The sequence below is a fragment of the Lytechinus variegatus genome, chromosome 14, assembly GCF_018143015.1.
Source record: "Lytechinus variegatus isolate NC3 chromosome 14, Lvar_3.0, whole genome shotgun sequence".
In the NCBI taxonomy this organism is placed as follows: domain Eukaryota; kingdom Metazoa; phylum Echinodermata; class Echinoidea; order Temnopleuroida; family Toxopneustidae; genus Lytechinus; species Lytechinus variegatus.
Genome location: NC_054753.1, coordinates 1 through 17,668, shown reverse-complemented (window position 1 = coordinate 17,668; position 17,668 = coordinate 1). Strand labels below are relative to the sequence as shown.

The 17,668-nt window shown below is 36.9% G+C and overlaps 1 protein-coding gene across 1 annotated transcript; it reads right to left on the bottom strand.

Moving 5' to 3' along the window:
• Positions 1-5,708: 5,708 nt before the first annotated feature.
• On the bottom strand, positions 5,709-17,605 carry LOC121427744 (large subunit GTPase 1 homolog; the record flags this gene model as incomplete). The annotated part of the gene is made up of 10 exons (XM_041624288.1): positions 5,709-6,214; positions 6,999-7,151; positions 8,194-8,273; positions 8,957-9,080; positions 9,921-10,064; positions 10,427-10,528; positions 12,221-12,868; positions 15,606-15,776; positions 16,503-16,650; positions 17,523-17,605. Coding segments are annotated over 10 exons (1,878 nt in total), but the record flags the coding sequence as incomplete, so codon positions are not given.
• Between the last annotated feature and the right edge of the window lie 63 nt (positions 17,606-17,668).

Here is a 17,668-nt window from a genome sequence, read left to right as displayed (position 1 = left end):
TTGTGATAAAGAGGACTCTTTTGGCCAGTCTGCTTAATAAATTGGAGGCGCGATAGCTCAGTCGGTAGAGCGGGGGATTCGTATTCTGGTGACCCGGGTTCAATTCCCACTTGGTGCGCTAGTGCCCTTTGGTAAGGCATTAATCCTCAGTACCAGGTCCTTCGGAGAGAACCTTAAGCCGTCTGTCCTCTGGTTGCTTGCTTACCAGCATTCATGCTTTTTTAGCAATCAGGTAAAAAATCACCACCAATCAATCAATCAATCAATCAAATGGAACTTGGAAGAAATTCAAGTTTATGGCATTGGATTTAATGTTTTTATGTCCATTGCCACATAAGACAAAGCTAAAGGCCTGGTCCCACTGGCCGATGGACACAAAACGTATTCATAACAGATACAGCGGACAAGCAAAATTTTGGGATGACTCCATCCGTTCCATACGATAGAAAAAATGGGTGAACAATGAAATCGCGGATGGATGCTCGATGGATAAACATGTAGAGCATATGAAACACGTATGCAAGGAGTACACAACAGATACATAATTTTTTCCAACGGATGGTAGATTCTTTTCCGTTTTATATTCTTTTTGCATCTGTAAGTGCAGTGGGACCAAGCCTTAAGATAAAGCTTAGCCATTGATCATGGAGCTCATTTGCATGATTGATCATACACAATACTTAAAGGGGAATCCAACCCAAATAAAAACTTGTTTTTATAAGGAAAAGAAATGTCAGACAAGTTGATAGGTGAAAGTTTGAACAATATCGGACAAACAACAAGAAAGTTATGAATTTTTAAAAGTTGTAAATATTGGTAATCACTATACCCAAGGAGACTTCAAATTGGCCGCACGTGTGTTGTCATAGTGATGTCAGGCAAGGACTACTCTTCCATGTACTCCAATACATATTATGGCTTAAATGTCATTTTGTCCCAAAGTTTTATTTCAAATTGAATTTTTCTTTCATGAAGACATAAAACAACATACTACCTGGGTAATATTTAGATTACTTCCCCAGGGGAATTGGTACTTAGGAGAAAACCACAAATCCCTGATAATAAAGTACATGGCCTATGGGAAAGTTGTCCTTGCCCCTTGTCATAATTTACGTACCCAGTTGTCAATTTGAAATCTACATAGTATTAGTGATCTCAATTTTAAAGCAGCTATAACTTTCTTATTGCTTGTCCGATTTCTTTCAAACTTTCACCATTCTGTTTAATCTATTTTTCTCTTTCCCAACACAACATTTTATGGACAAGGCTGGATTCCCCTTTAATGTACTCAGTCATTGAAATCAACCACTAAGCTTTATGTTACGAGGCTCTGATATCAATAATGCGAACAGTATAATTCTCTCTATTTTGAACCAGGGACACTATTATTCAATCCATAGAGGTTTATCTCTCTTTATTAATCCACAGGAATCTTCATACAGATTCTTGTCAGGGAGTGATAGACAAACGCGTTATGTTTGTTAAGTGTAAACTTGATGAAGTTTTGACATTTCATCTGTGAATAGGTGTACAATGTAAAGGGGACATGACCCAAAATGCCAAATGAGGGAAAATGTATATTTATATGTGAGATGTAAAGAAATGGATATTTATCTGTAAATAATTGATATTCTATTTTTTACACAATGTTTATGGTCATGTATTTGACATTCCTGTTTTTATCCATTAGTACTACAATATTCTTTTGCATAGTGTCGGGAGGTGAAATTGAGGAGGGTAAAAATATAAGTCCAGTAATCATCGAGTCAATAGTAGGAACATAATCATCAGCAAACATTACAGAAATGAAGAAAGAAAATATTATAGATGAAGTCAGGGAAAGAGTCAGACAAAGACATTGTCTTTCTTCGTCTCTGCTGTTTTGGCTAATGCTTATCTTCCTGTTCTTGGCTTTTACTGATTATATGACTTTACTTTGTACTGTAAAGGACAAGTCCACCCCCCAAAAAGGTTGAGTTAAATAAAAAGAGAAATATCCAACAAACATAACACTGAAAATTTCATCAAAATCAGATGTAAAATAAGAAAGTTATGACATTTTAAAGTTTTGCTTAATTTCACAAAACAGTTATATTCCCATCCTTGTCGGTATGCACGAATGAGGAGACTGATGACATCACTCACTCACTGTTTCTTTTGTATTTTATTATATGAAATACAAAATATTCAAATTTTCTCCCTGTTGTCCTCTGAAACGATTAATTAGCATTGTTTAGGTTCAATAAAGTTGGCCCTTATTGTCAAATCTGTAAAAATGAAATGTACTATTCAAACAATAAAAAACAAAAGAAATAGTGAGGGACATCATCGACTGTCTCATTTTCATGTCACTGAGTTGTGCATATCACTGTTTTGTGAAAAATGAGCGAAGCTTCAAAATGTCATAACTTTCTTATTTTACGTCCGATTTTGATGAAATTTTCAGTGATATGCTTGTTTGAATGTTCTCTATTTATTTGAATCAACATTTTTCTGGGGTGGACTTGACCTTCGATTATCTTCATCAACTTCACGTCGCTACACTACATGTAGTTGTGTGGGTTTTAGTGTTACCTGTAATCATCAATGTGTTTTGTGATAATTCATTTTCAATATGCTTCTCTTCCAAAATATCTCCAGCCGAAAAGCTTTCCACTTCTGACCTCTTCACAAACACAAATATTTCAAAATTTAAAGTACATTTACGTCAATTTTTTTAAATTGCAATTAAACAATCAACTTTTTGCATTGCTTTTTTCTGCAGTTTATTTGTTATTTCATAATCATATGTATGATATCCGTATGTATTAATGTTTTTATTTGGATGTTCATTGTAATCATACATATTTTCTACACTGGAGAGTTTTGAGTACTATTATAGCAGGAATCATCAAAATTATTATTATCAGTGTGAATAGTCTACTTATATTTTAGGGGGATAAAGAAAGAGAGAAAGTGGGAGGGGATGGGTGATAAGCTATGGAGGCATCTGAGGGATGGCTAAGGAGAGTTATTGTTATTCATTAGCAAAAATCTAACCAATAACTAATTGCAAGACTTATCAATTTTGGAACCAAAAAATCACTTGCTATTGATAAAAAATTCATGCAACACCATCTCAGTACGCTTTCTAAAACTAGTTTACTGGAAACCGATTCAGGAAACCAGTTTGGAAGATCGCTTTGCTAGTGTTCTCACTTGATCAAACGAAAGTGGTTCTCAAAATCACTTCACGGAAAGCGCTCTTGTTACTATGGATATGCTCTCAGTTGGGTGACACGTTTCGTGCGAAATTCGAACCGCAGCGTAGGCATTCCACATACAGTGTGTGGAGTAGCGCGCTCAAAATGTACGAGGATTGCTTCCCAAAGAACAGTTATGTCCTCTTAAGCTAAAACCAGTCTAACGAGGCAAAGCAATCTTGAAAACTACATCAAGAGGTGGTTTTCCAAACTGGTTTGGAAGATCGCTTCCAAGACCGCTTCGACTGTTCTCACTATGCGTTAAACTAGTTTCCAGTAAACTAGTTTTAGGAACGTAGTGAGAACAGCCTCTTAGTGTAGGATAATAGGTTACTGTGGAGAGAAGAGAAAGGAAGGAGGGAGTGTGGTTGAGGTGGTAGAAATAGCATACTGTAGATGATGGAAAAATGGATCAGGGAGCAAAGAGGTGGGGGGGGGGCAGAGAGATTTGAGATAGACAAGAGGGCCACTAATGAAAGGAATTCCAAGTATGTGATGGAGTTAAAGAGAGATTTGAGATAGACAAGAGGGCCACTAATGAAAGGAATTCCAAGTATGTGATGGAGTTAAAGAGAGATTTGAGATGGACAAGGGGTCACTAATGAAAAGAACAGTGTATTGAATTGAATGGGTTGAAAGGATCTAAGGGAATTGATACAGGGATAGAACATGCAAAATGATGTCACCCTTTTTCTGCTACAGAGCTGCCAAAACCAGGCTCCCTTCTCAATCAATGCTTGTATCTGCTATAAATACTATTGCTTTTCTTTCCAACCTCACCCATCCTTTCAACATGTTTGACAACTCACAACTCTCCCTGGCTATCTTCACATTTTTATTGATATCTTTTTTTTCAAATTTTTTCTTAGTTCAACCTTTTACTTCAAATATTGAGATAGTCCACTCACATGCTTACAAACAAGAGACTTGGCTCCAGTTGCCCCCCCAAAAAAAATAGGGAAAACATTTGAGCCTTTTTCATCTTGTAGGTGTTTCATTGAATACTTTAGCTTTCAAATTAATTATGATATCAACAAAGTACGATTATTGTTTTGTGTTTATAAGATCAAAATTTAATATACGAGTAGATTATTAAATCACATACAATATATTATACAAATATATCAGGCTTTGAGAAAGTACAGTGGGAATTATTTATGCGAGGTTGGACTGGCAATTACTATATAATCTAAACCCAAATCCACAGATTTTTCAGGTTGTCGGTAAGTAATTTGAGCGAAACCTTGTATTTTGTTATATTTATTTACTTGCGCAAGTAACGGTACGGATCTGGATCAGATCAAGTCAAGGAGCATTTGCAGTTCTCCCCATGAAAGTATATAAAAAATAAACAGAACTATTTGCGGCGATGTGTTTTCCTATTGAAATCGTACTTTGTCACATGATCATGAATTGACCAATTGTTTATTTAGAATACTCATGAATATTCATATACATATAAAAGAAGATATAGCAGACAATTTGTTCCAGTAGTATGATATCAAATGTACTTTTTATTTTCATGATCAAACCACAAGAATGTCCATGGCGTCACATTAAAGAAACATCCTGAGGGTTTCCCATGAGAAAAGAACAGATGATATTCATTTTCCCATTTCACTTTTCAACATGGTCTAACACTATTTGATGTATATAGTAAGATGAACTGTTTATACATAAAATATCAATTTGAAAAGTGCTGAATATTAGAATATCAAACCACTAGATATTACACGAAATGAGAATTAAAAAAGTGGGTACTTGATCGTGTATTGTTGACCAAAGAGCAATTAGACCAAATTGGTTGAGCTAAAATGAGACCATTTGAGAAAAAAAGACCAATGCTTGCTGATAAAGTGAATACTAACCATTTTCCTGGTTGTTCCATGGTTTAATATAACAATTCACTTCAATCGTGATCTCTTGGGCACCCGTCATGCCTTTGAAAATTATAATAGAGATTTCCAATGACTTCTATTCCTTATATGGAAAGTTACGAAATCGAACTGTGGAGAGACAATTTGTAATTTCTCAATTTTCTTGCTTGAATTTATTGGTCTACTATGTAACGATATCATCCCAATCGGTGCAAACCACCATATTTGATATTATTTGATTTTAACTTAAATTACTTCTTGTCCCCACCCAGATATAGTGCTAAGCTATTGCTTCATCTCAAGGCGAGAAATAAAGTTATATTTCATTTCTTTTATAGTTGCACTCTATCCCGCCAAAGCCATCGGGACCTTGATTATAAAATTAACCGAGATGATCAAGCATTATTTCCTTATATTAGTCATGTACCTGAATATTTTCTTCTGGCTTTCTCTGGATAAAAGATATGGGGAGCATTTCATGAAACAAAGCATCAGTGATTTTCACCGACTATTGTTATAAGCTACTGAAATCCTTGTATCTGATTGGCTGAGAGCAAATTAGTCGGTGAATATCACTGACAAAACTTTTCATGAAATGCTCCCAAGATAATCATATTACTTCAGTTCACTTGCGGCCTCCAAGGGCCCATTGCCGAAATAGTTGCGATCAAACGCAACTCAAAAAATCTTGCGCAACTTTATTTTCAGCCAATGAAGCCCCCGTATTCGGGACTTGTGCTTGGTATTTTGACTTGCGTTTAAACGAAACTCTTTCTACAACAGGTCCCTGATCATAGGTCATGTTCATAAAATTTATCATTACTATCAAATATTGTCCATGATCTTGTTTCCTCAATAAGTTCACATGATCTATTTCTCATCCAGATGGCCATACACTTTCCTCAGTTTCTCCTTCTTGCCTCGCTTTTGCTTCTTCCAGGGTTTCCCCAGGTAGCCAACCCCAGGCACGCCTCCAGCCATGCCCCCAGACACACCTCCAACCACACCCACCCTCGGAGCCGATGCCTTGGTGTGTGCAACTTGGGGTTTGGCAAAAAAGCTTTCGTCTACTTTCTTGGCAGCAGACTTCTTGACCTGTCAAGAAAACAAAGGAGAATCGCGTCAAGGAACATATACAATGGATAACCAATCTTGTTGAATGTGCATTTACTGACGAATAAGGTAATGAATTAAAAAGAATGTACACGAAAATTAAATGAGAGCACCAAGGTTCCCCTCCCCCTTTGCAAGACAGAAATTCTTATGTTGGTGATTTAAATAATAATAATTATACTTGCTTATATAGTGCCTAATACTTACTTTGTCAGAAGTCTCTACGTGCTCTACAGTATATGCAGCATAATGAACTTATAATTACTAAAAATTCTACTTCTAAGTCCACAAAATATCATTTTTGTCATCAGCATCATCACATAACCATTATCATTATCACCATCATGATTCATCACCATCATTATCATCATCACCATAACCATGATCATGGTGATTGTGATGACAATCATGGTGACTTTTTACAGAACTCATGTCATCATTGCCATTGTTATCATCATCATCACCACTGCTGTAATGACCATCCTCATCATCATCAAAAGAATCATCACCACCACCACTGCCGTCATCATCACCACCACCACTGCCGTCATCATCATCACCACTGCTGTCATCATTATCATCATCATCATCACCACTGCCGTCATCATCTTTATCATCATCATCATCACCACCACTGCCGTCATCATCATCATCTTTATCATTATCATCATCATCACCACTGCCGTAATCACCATCATCGTTATCATCATCATACTAATCTTCATCATCATCAAGCATAAAAAACAAATCACAATGAGTATCTTACCGTTTGTCCTCCTGCAGTGATCATTGGTTTGTTGGCCGATTTCTTGGGTCGTGACCCTGCTTTGACCTCACCAACCTCTAAGGATGGATAGTGCATTGACCCAAACTCATCAGGGGTTAGTCCAGGAGGAGGAATGCTGTATAAAATCTTGCCCTGGAAAATTAAAGAGACAGGATAGTCAGGGTAGCTTAAGGGGATGATCCAGGCTGGAGATATTTATATCTCAATAGAGTGAAATTTACAGAGCAAAATGATGAAAATTTGATCAATATCGGATAATAAATAAAGTTATTGAATTTTAAAGATTTGCATTATTCCGGAGAAACAGTTCTAGGCATGTCTTCATGATTATTCATTAGGTGGGCTGATGATGTCATATCCCCAATTGTTCTTTTGTATTTTATTATATGAAATTAGGTTTATTCTAAACCTTTATACCAAGAACTAAAAAAATTGATTGACAACTGATTAAGTAAATTAGTTATTTATTGCCGTAACTTATTTCACCATAATAGAGACCTGCCACCAAGCATATGTGCTTGGTGGCAGGTGATGCTTTTGCATGCTTTTTTCATTTCCACATGTATGAAAAAATGAAACATTTATGATTTCATGTAAAAACATAAGGAAAAGGGAAAGTGGGGATGTGACAACATCAGCCCACCAAATTAATATTTATGATGACATGCATATAAATGTTTTCATTAAATATTGATAAACTTTAAAATTCAATAACTTTGTTATTTCTTATCCGATTTTGATGAAATTTTGCCGTCAATTTTACTCTATTCATTTAGATGTATTTTCAGCCTGGACCACCCCTTTAAAGAAGATATGAACCAGCAGCCTCAATAGCACCATCTCACATTTGTGACCACTCAAATCTGGCCAGATTCATTACCCATAATTCAACATTCTAAGAAGTGTAGTCTTGTAGTACAGGCTCACTTGAATGATAATTTACAAAGAACTGTTGGCTCCACAACACAAGGTATGTGATAAATTATTTTATGGCTACGTCCAATCAAGATTAATGCTAACAAAGCGTTTAATTCACAACACTGACCAGAAACCAATCAGAAGTATTCTTTCATGTTTTCTCTTCATTTGCAATCCTCTATGTTAGAGGGCCCCTGAGTTACATTTTGTGAATACTACCCAAGGGCCATAATTCATTATTTTCAGCGTCACTTACATTGACATAGTCCTTTAGAACGATTCTAGCAGATCTGAAGCTGTCGGGGACTCCTTTCTGCGTCATGAAGCCACGCACATCTGAAAAATGAAACAGAGTTTGAAGATCAACACATGTGGGAAAGTGTGTGATGATTGCTAAGGAAAAGAGGGGATTTTTTCCTGTGCCAAGGAGCCACGCACATCTGAAAAATCAAAACAAATTTCAAAATTCACCATGGTGTTGTGTATATGTCAAATGAATGTCGATAATACCATGATGCTGTCAAAATCAAAACCACATCTTTGTTTCATAGCCTCTTCTTTTTCCTCTTCCTCCCCCTCATCATAGACCTCATCATCTCACTCCTCATTTTCTCAATTTCTTTCTTCTCCTCCACCTTCCTTTTCTCCTTCTCTTCCCCATCCTCTTTCTCCTTATACTCTTCTCCTCACTTTCCCCATCCAGGGAGACTGGTGTGTTGGCTAAGTAGGTAGAGCGTCCGTCTCACAACCAGGAGGTCAGGGGTTCAAACCCAGGCCGCGTCAGACCAAAAGACATTAAAAGATGGGAGTTGCTGCTACCCTGTTGGCGTTCAAAAATTAAAGGGATAGAGCCTCGTCGATCTGGCACTGCACAGCGGCTGCTGGGCCCACTATCAATTGGGCAAAGCAAATTCTCAGAGTATTTCATTTCATGTCTAATTGAAACAATAAAATATGGATTTTCATTTTCATTTTTTATTTCCTTCCTTTTCACTACCTTCCCCCTTTTCTATACTTACAGGCATGAGCATTCAGGAGCTCTAGGGCTGTTGGTGGTCTATCTTGATCCTCTCCTTCTCCTGGCTTAATCAGATTTATTCCATAGGTCAGTTCTAAAACATCTCTCGGCACTCGCTGGCACATGTGCATTCATTAGGTCAAGGAATCATGTGAAATATTGAACAAAGATAGAAATAAGTTTCCTTCAGCAAAAACTTTACCCACATTTTGCTGCACTCAACCCGGGTGAGGTGAATGGGTACCCCGTAGGAGAAAATTCTTTGAATGCTTGGACGCCCGGTGAGAGAACGGCTTTTGGAACTGAAGTAGTGACCCTGGGTAATATAATGTATGATATTATCATTACAATTTTCATACCTGTATATAACCATATTCAGAATAGGAATTACTAATCTACTGTGATGAACCCAGGATACAAATCAATCTATTTCTGCAGACTTTCTAAAATTATTTTGGGGCAAAGCACATATAATTCCACAAGGACCCTTTCCTTCATACTCTAGCAATTTCTATTAAAACCAATCGAATCTGCCACAGGCTTTCAAAAAGGACAAATAATGCTTATTTGTTTCATGTTTTATTAGCTATCTTCTTTTTCTTGACCTTGACACATATTGGAATAGTTTGTCTCCTCCTTCTTTTCTTCTCCTAATTCTCCTTCCGTCTTTTCTTCCATCTCTCTCCATCTTCTTTACTATCTTTTAATTTCCCATCTTCCTTCTTCATTATCATAATCATACTAATAAATTCTCATAAATCAGGCCAAAACATTATTTGTTTTATTATTGGGGGGGGGGGGGGCTACTTTTCAATACCGACTGCCTAACTCTGCAACACTGGATAAGCTTTACCATTGCAGTGAATAGGGAAACTTGGGGGCTCTTTTGAGCATGTCAGAGGACGAAATCATTCAAGCACCCATGTAATGTTTTTCCCTGCCATAAATTACATATAAAAGGATATCAGAGAGACCGGTGGAGTGAAGTCCCTCATCTGATCTATCGGTAGTATGCCGTTGAGATACATATCAGCTTTGGTAGACACAAAAGATGGCATCACCAGTCCAGGGCAGTCACACAGGCAGAGTGTCGGCTCTACAAACAACGTCTGAACAGGTATAGAAAAGAACATTAAAACAGTCACAAATCTGAAAATATAATGGTGTACCCCATAGAATTTCTCCATGATGCACTTGATAAAGTAAACTATGACTTTCTTTTTTTTTGGCTGGTCAAATTATCCAGTAGACGAAATGCCCTTTACTGTGAGTGACAACCCTTTTTCTTAATTTTTTTACTTGTCAAATTATCTGGTAGATAAAATGCCCTTCACTGTGAGTGGCGACCCTTTTCCCTAATTTCTGGGCTGGTCAAATTTGTTGGACATGCTCTAGATCTACGCTGGCAGATGTTTAAACAACCATTTTTCTTTGCTTTCACATGTTGTCATTACTCAGATAGTTCCTTTACCTGAAAGTGTTTTGTTCTTCCTGGAGTTGCAGAGACAGGTACCTTCTTCTCCCTGAGTAGAGCGTTGATGGTAGAACTCTTACCAACGTTGGGGTATCCAACCTGTAACAGAAAGACAATAATGAAACTAATTGTACATTTATATTGCACGATTTATATAAGTATATACTAAACTGCGCATTACAATTTTTAAAAGGTGAAATAGTAACTAGTTACGGGTAAAAGGGAAGCTTACTATCTTATTTATTGAAACTCTCTTGAAAAAGTTATGTTTTTAGTTCAATTTTAACAAGGTAACAGATGATGAATTTCTCATTGCACGATTCTAAATTGTTCTGATGGCAATGACCTTTACTTCCTGGATCAAATCAACTGATCTGTAATATACTGTCCATGGGCTTTCAACGAAAAGAGGGAAATTCTCCTACATCCACTTCTGTTTATTCCTAAATTGAAATCAAAGTGGGGTATCAAATATTTTTTGTCAGTCATTAAAACAAATCGTCTTTCAAAGCACAAATGTGAATTGCTAAAAAGATTATAATGAAAGTAGTTACATTTACATAGACTTGGAGTTTCTGAGTGCTTTACATTGTAATTATCGTTATCCCAGTCATCAGATTCTGGCATACCCGCAAACAATGTATACACTTTCTCCATTCTCTGGGGAGTATTCCAACAGAGTTCCAAGACTCAGTTGCTAGGCTTTTGCATTCTAACGGGTACCCATTTAACACCCAAAGGGTGACTTAAATCGCACTTAAATGCCAACGCGTATCTGAAATGCAATGCACAATCTAACACATAATAGCGCACGTCCTGTTAGCATGGTTTTACCAATGAGATTATGCCTTTTATACCGCACGCTACTAGACATTTAAGTGTGACTCTAAGTCATACTTAAATCTTTGTGAAACACCCCTCTGGTAGGAGTAGCAAAGTATGAAATGACACCTTGCCAAAGGACGCTAGACCACAGTAGGATTCAAACACAACCCTCCAGTTTGAAGGGAGATTAAGAACCCCTATGCTTCCACAAGATGCATTTTGAAATTAAATTCTGCAGAACCAGTCAAATTAATGCAATTGAAACCTCATTTACTATTTTACGTTTGGAATTATTCCAGTTTGAATATCTATAGCATAATGTTTTATTTATACTATATCAAGTGGCCATTGTAATGATTTATCCCAAATCCACACTGCATTTTCTAAACAGCATAGGTCTATTATCAAGACAAAGGATCCAGCACAGGAGCATATGGAACTTCTTAAAGGACAATCCCCTTTTGATTTATTTTCGAAAATATGAAAACACTCCTTTTTTCAGTGACAGCACCTTCCTTTGGTAAGCAGAGGCATAAATATTAAAAATGAATAAATATCCCATGAAGCTCTAAACACCATAGAAGACTTATAATGTAAATCTTTCACAAGCTGTTTTTCCCCAATAGAACAAGAATGGTAAATTTCGTCCACCCTGAATACTTCTTATGAAAATGTGTAATACTCTAAAATTATCATGGATGGAGTAGTTTATTTAGTGAAATAAAAATTTAGAAATTTATGGTGGGACATACATATATAAAAAGGTTGATAATTTTAGTTAACTGTCCCCTGATAACCTTGAAATGTGAAAAGAAACAATAATAATGATAAAAATACATATGATTTGAAAAGCATCTTTTCCATTTAGATTAAATGCTCAAGGCGCTTAGAAGAAGGCAAAACAAGAAAGTAAAAAGTAACTTAGAGAAGTGCAAGAAATATATTATATGGTGACTATGAACCTACCATGCCCACGGTCAGAATGTCGGCATTGACCTTTGACCTTCCCATGTGAACCTCACGGAAGAACCCAAGAAGCTCCTCCCCAGTCAACAGGTGTGATGAATTCTGAATCTCTCCTTCAGGAGGAGATGGTGCACAAGATGTCTCCATTGCAACACCATCCCCTGCTCCTCCTGATGTAACATGGGTAGTCCTTGAAAGGTTATCACCATGCGAGTCGACAACATCATCGACATCATTGTCCACATCATCATCGCATCTTGGTGATGAGAGAGCATCCATGTCAGTTCTTGAAGGCACCGCATTTGATCCATTGCACAAAGACTCACCCCCTGTCCTCGAGTCCTGTTCATTTGTCTGAATGTTCCTTGTTGGTTCGGTTGTGCGGAGCATGGCTCCAGAAATCTGTCCTCGATCTGCTAGTGAGTTGCAGGACTCGTTCGTATTGGAGGGATCTCCTGCATTAACGGGTGATGATACGACCATGCCTTCCAAGCTACTGGGCAGATTATTATCAGGGGAAAGTCTTTGTGCTCCTTCATCTTCTTCTTCAGCATCACCATCATCATCAACATCTTCCTCACCCTCTTCGTCCTCTGAGTCATCAGTATCCTCATCACTAGCCATCGCTGGTTCATCCTCTTTTCCTTCCTGTTTTAGAGATAACAAAATGAAAATGTAATTTACCACAAAATTCAACAAGATTTGCGAAGACATTTTCCAATTATGAATTTCAAATAACTTTAAGCAGACATAGGAGTGACTAAACCCAATGATAGTAAAGGTAAAGCCGATGTCCATGACATAACAATTAAGATATCATTGTTCTTGTTTAGGGGGTCAATTAAGGGAATACTTGTCAAGGGTACCGTTTCAAATACTTGTTAAAGTAGACAACCAAAGAATCAAAAGTATTTCATAATGACTTTTTGTGGTCATCATTGTAAAGGGGAAGTATTACTAATCAGATATATAACTTCACCTTTTAAAAGAGTGATTAGAGTTTGCAGAAATCAGCTCTCAAAAATGACTTATTTTTATGGCATATTTCTGCCTTCGTCCGTCCTCTGGCGAGCTCCAGCTGAGTGACGTCACACCACGAGCAGTGAGCAGCTGAGCTGACAGCAGCCCATTGAAGACGATCTTTCCAATCAGCGTTTTTTGCTCCTAGAATTGTTTATTCCTCTCAAGATTGGTCTTATTACATAGATAAAAGTTTGAATTTTCTGAACAGTAAAATGAAATGCACATTTAACATATTTTGGTAACCGATATTTAGCTTAGAAAAAATTATTTGTTTTCAAGAAATATACGTGAATAAACAAAGCATATTTTCACTTAGAAATCATGCTTGCACCACATTGATATTATTATCAATATAAAGCATAGACATTCGTCTTCACAACTGAATTAAAATTATGAAATTTAATTACGTAGCAAGTTCAGGAACCACAAAAAAACACGGCAATATATGATCGCAAAATGATTGGAATTGCAGTTGGATTGCCGAAGCATTGCGAGGCAACAGCAGCGAACGCACTTTGTTTATATATCGTTATGAACCCACCTGACATAGAGACATGGTCTGTGGACAAATCTGTAATTACGTAGCAAGTTCAGTGAACCACAAAAAAACACGGCAATATATGATCGCAAAATGTCCATATGGAATTGCAGTTGGATTGCCGAAAGTTCATTGCGATGGCAACAGCATGCAAACGCTGGCTGACAAATTTGTTTATTAGTATCGTTATGAACCCATTTTGTACCTGACGAGAGCATGGTCTCATGATGGACAAATCTGTACGCACGTAAATTTTTTTATGAGTGCGGGGATCCTGGTTCGAAACTCTTTGATTTTTTTTGGTTGTGGATTTTTTTTTTTAAATTATATTCCTTCCCCGTTCCTATCAGCTTTTTTTTCTCTTTTATTTTCATGTGAGATTCTATTCAGATCTATTAAATCTTACTTCTTAATTGCTGCTTTTGATTTTCAAGTTCTTGATTAGATTCTCTACTTATATTATTTGGGCAGCGACTCACTCACTCACTGACTGGAGTGGAGCAACACAATGACGACTGCAGTGGACAAAATCGGTCTTTACAGTCCACAATTCAATAAAAACGGGCAAAGAAACACAGTTCTGATTCACATTTGGTCTAAAGTTGTCGAAAACAGAAATTGAATATCACATTACGTGAAGAAAACGGTAAATTCGGAAGATATTGAACAGGTCAGTAAATGATTCAGTGCATGATGCACAGAGAGACGATGAGCATGTCGATTGTGTGACGTCATTATTCTCGACCGTTTTCGGCTGCGTGATTGTCGGTCTGGGGGGCTGAGAAGGGTGTCTAATAATTTCATTTCTTGCATTTCCACGACATCTATAAGACTTTTTAGTGACATATTTGTGTATAAAAAGACAATACCTTTCCATCCATATATAATTTGTCTATAATCATCACTTTCGTGAATTTTCTTCGTGTGTCTACTTTAAGGGTAGGGTTTCACACGCCAATACTTGTTAAGGGGTGCATTTTCAAAACATTGAAAATACTTGTTTAGGGTGCTTTATGAAACCCCATGTTCACATGGTATCCACTTGTCAATGGTACCGTTATGCTTCAAATTCTTGTTAAGGGTAGGGTTTCACACGCCAATACTTGTTAAGGGGTGCATTTTCAAACATTGAAAATACTTGTTTAGGATGCTTATCGAAACCCCATGTTCACACATGATATCCACTCGTCAAGGGTACCACTATGTTTCAAATACTTGTTAAGGGTAGGGTTTCACACGCCAATACTTTTTACGGGGTGCATTTTCAGAACATGGAAAATACTTGTTAAGGATGCTTTTCGAAACCCCATGTTCACACATGCTATCCACTTGTCAATGGAAGTGACACCCTCCCCCCCCCCCCCCCGATGGATGTGTAATGATGTAGTGGTTCTGCCTTGTGACTCTGCTCAAAGGGTTGTTGATTCAAATCATCCAGCGAGAAATTAGGACCTGGTAGAAAGTTATGCTTAGAAACTCATAGTGCGTAAAAGCTGTTCTGCTACATGTACTAACAGACAGGGCCATCTTCACAGATATGTTAGCGCTAACAATGTGCTAGCAAAGGCTCTGTTACAACCATCGAAGCTCAATGCCTAATGTCTCAAGAATACATTGACATCACAATCTGGTAGATGTGACAAAGCCTTCTGTTAGTGACCTGTCAGTGCAACATTTCTGTGAAGCCAGTATTGTGTAATGCTGCATTGTTTTAGAGCACTTAGAAACTTGAGATTAAATAAGTTTTAGGTGTAATATAATGACATAACCAATAAAAGGAATTTTGATTTTTCTCTTGCATCAGTTTGAAAATGTTTTACTAACCTTTTCTTCTATTCTTTCTGTCTCTCTGACCGCAGACCAGAAAGCTACCCGGATACCCTGTTGGGAGAAATACTCGCCCCACTTCTCTCTCTGTGCTTGAGTCAATAGATCTGCTTTGCTGATCAATATTATATTCTCCTTATCGCTACTGACTTCTTTCACATATTTCTCCTGTAAAAAGAAATGAATAAATTGGCAATTAGTGGTGATTTTTTTACCTGATTGCTAAGAAAGCATGAATGCTTGTAAGCAAGCAACAAGAGGACCGACGGCTTAAGGTCCTCTCCAAAGGACCTGGTACTGAGGATTAATGCCTTACCAAAGGGCACTAGCGCATTTGCATGATTACATTTCTCTTTTTATCTACTTTCAAATTAACCCTTATTCATTTTAATATACCTTCAACAGTAGCGCAAAGATGGTCCACTGGCAATGCAAAGGGTTACTTGTCAAATGCCTTTAAATACATGATTTTTAGAAATAACAGTTGAAACGACTGGGCCGACCAATTTTGTTGGTTCCTTAGATACATTTTTTGTGCAATACAAAAGACTCCTATTAGAATATGATTAATCTACTATTATTTTTGTAATTCAAAATGCCTTTCATTGAATATTAGCAGGGCAATGAAACAAAAAATCTTTCACAATCACTTTTAGACAGTTCTCTCCACTATTTCGAATACAGGGCCACAAAACATGAAAGTTGCGATTAATTGCTTACTTGTAATAACCAATCACATTCAAATTGCATGCACGGTTTGTATATCTAGGGAGTGTTTCATGAAGCAATTTTTACTGACAAATTAGCTCTAAGCCAATCAGATGCAAGGATTTCAGTAGCTTATAACAATTCCCAGTTTAGATGGACTGGCTAGTGTAAACCATGACATCTTACCAAGTCAAGACAACGGAAGAGAAGAGGATTCCTGGCATCCACAATCTGGACGATCACATCACTCCTCTCGATCACTCTCCATAGCTGCCTCCAAAAATCAAGATTTCTTTCGAACGGAGTCAGGACAATATGATCCTTCTCCTGCAGTCTGAAAGAAGAAAGGTACATTTCCATTAAATTAAAAAGGTTGGATTTCCAATCTCACCAACATTTTTTTTTCATCAAAAATAGATTGCATCAATAAATTGCTATCCCATTCCATATATGGGAAGTAGCTACAAACTAAAATATTAAGAACTCCCACACCCCCAAAGAATGGAGAATGAGAACAGGTAAATTAAATTGTAAAATTTTGCATGCTTTGATTACAACTTTAACACAACAAATATTTTGTGATATAATACTTTAGGTAATCTGATAATAAATTCAAATTTCCAAATCTTTAAATTACTCAAAACTTAGTTAATAGTAATACAGGCCTTGAAATTTATTAAATATGGTTGTAATGCACTGGTATCAAACAAAAAGATGCTCATGGTGCATTAAGGAAAAGAAATGGAAAGTAAAGAGGGGGAAGAACTTGTTTAGTTAAATAACCATGTTTTTAGTGAATCTTTTAATTAAGTGATACACCTGTAGATAGCCAACAGGATGTCTTTTCTGGGCCCCGTCTTACAAAGAGTTATGATTGATCTGATCAATCGCAACTCTATGGAAATCCATCAATGTCATAATTTTTTCTACGAAAAATTTTCACAATGTCCTTTTTATACAAAGAGAAGCAAAGTGAATTTTCAAGAAAATATTAAATGCATGAATATACATCATACATGTAGCAAGAAAATACTTAAAATAAACATGCATAATAGATGTTGACATTGCTGGCCGTCCATAGTTGCGATCAATCATAACTCTTTGTAAGACAGGCCAAGGCCAGGTGCAGAAAGATGAAGCTTCCCATCTTACAGTACATTCACTGCATGATAAAAACTTGTTTGAGTTGAGGAATTCATATCTTACAATGAGAGTTGTCTCCTCCATTCCAAGAATGCTTCTTTCTCCATCTGGTTGAGTTGCTCTGCCGATGTTGTGGAATCCCATTTTGGTTGAAAAATAGTTTGAGAATAGATTATGCTTTTATGACATTATATCACATCTATATGATT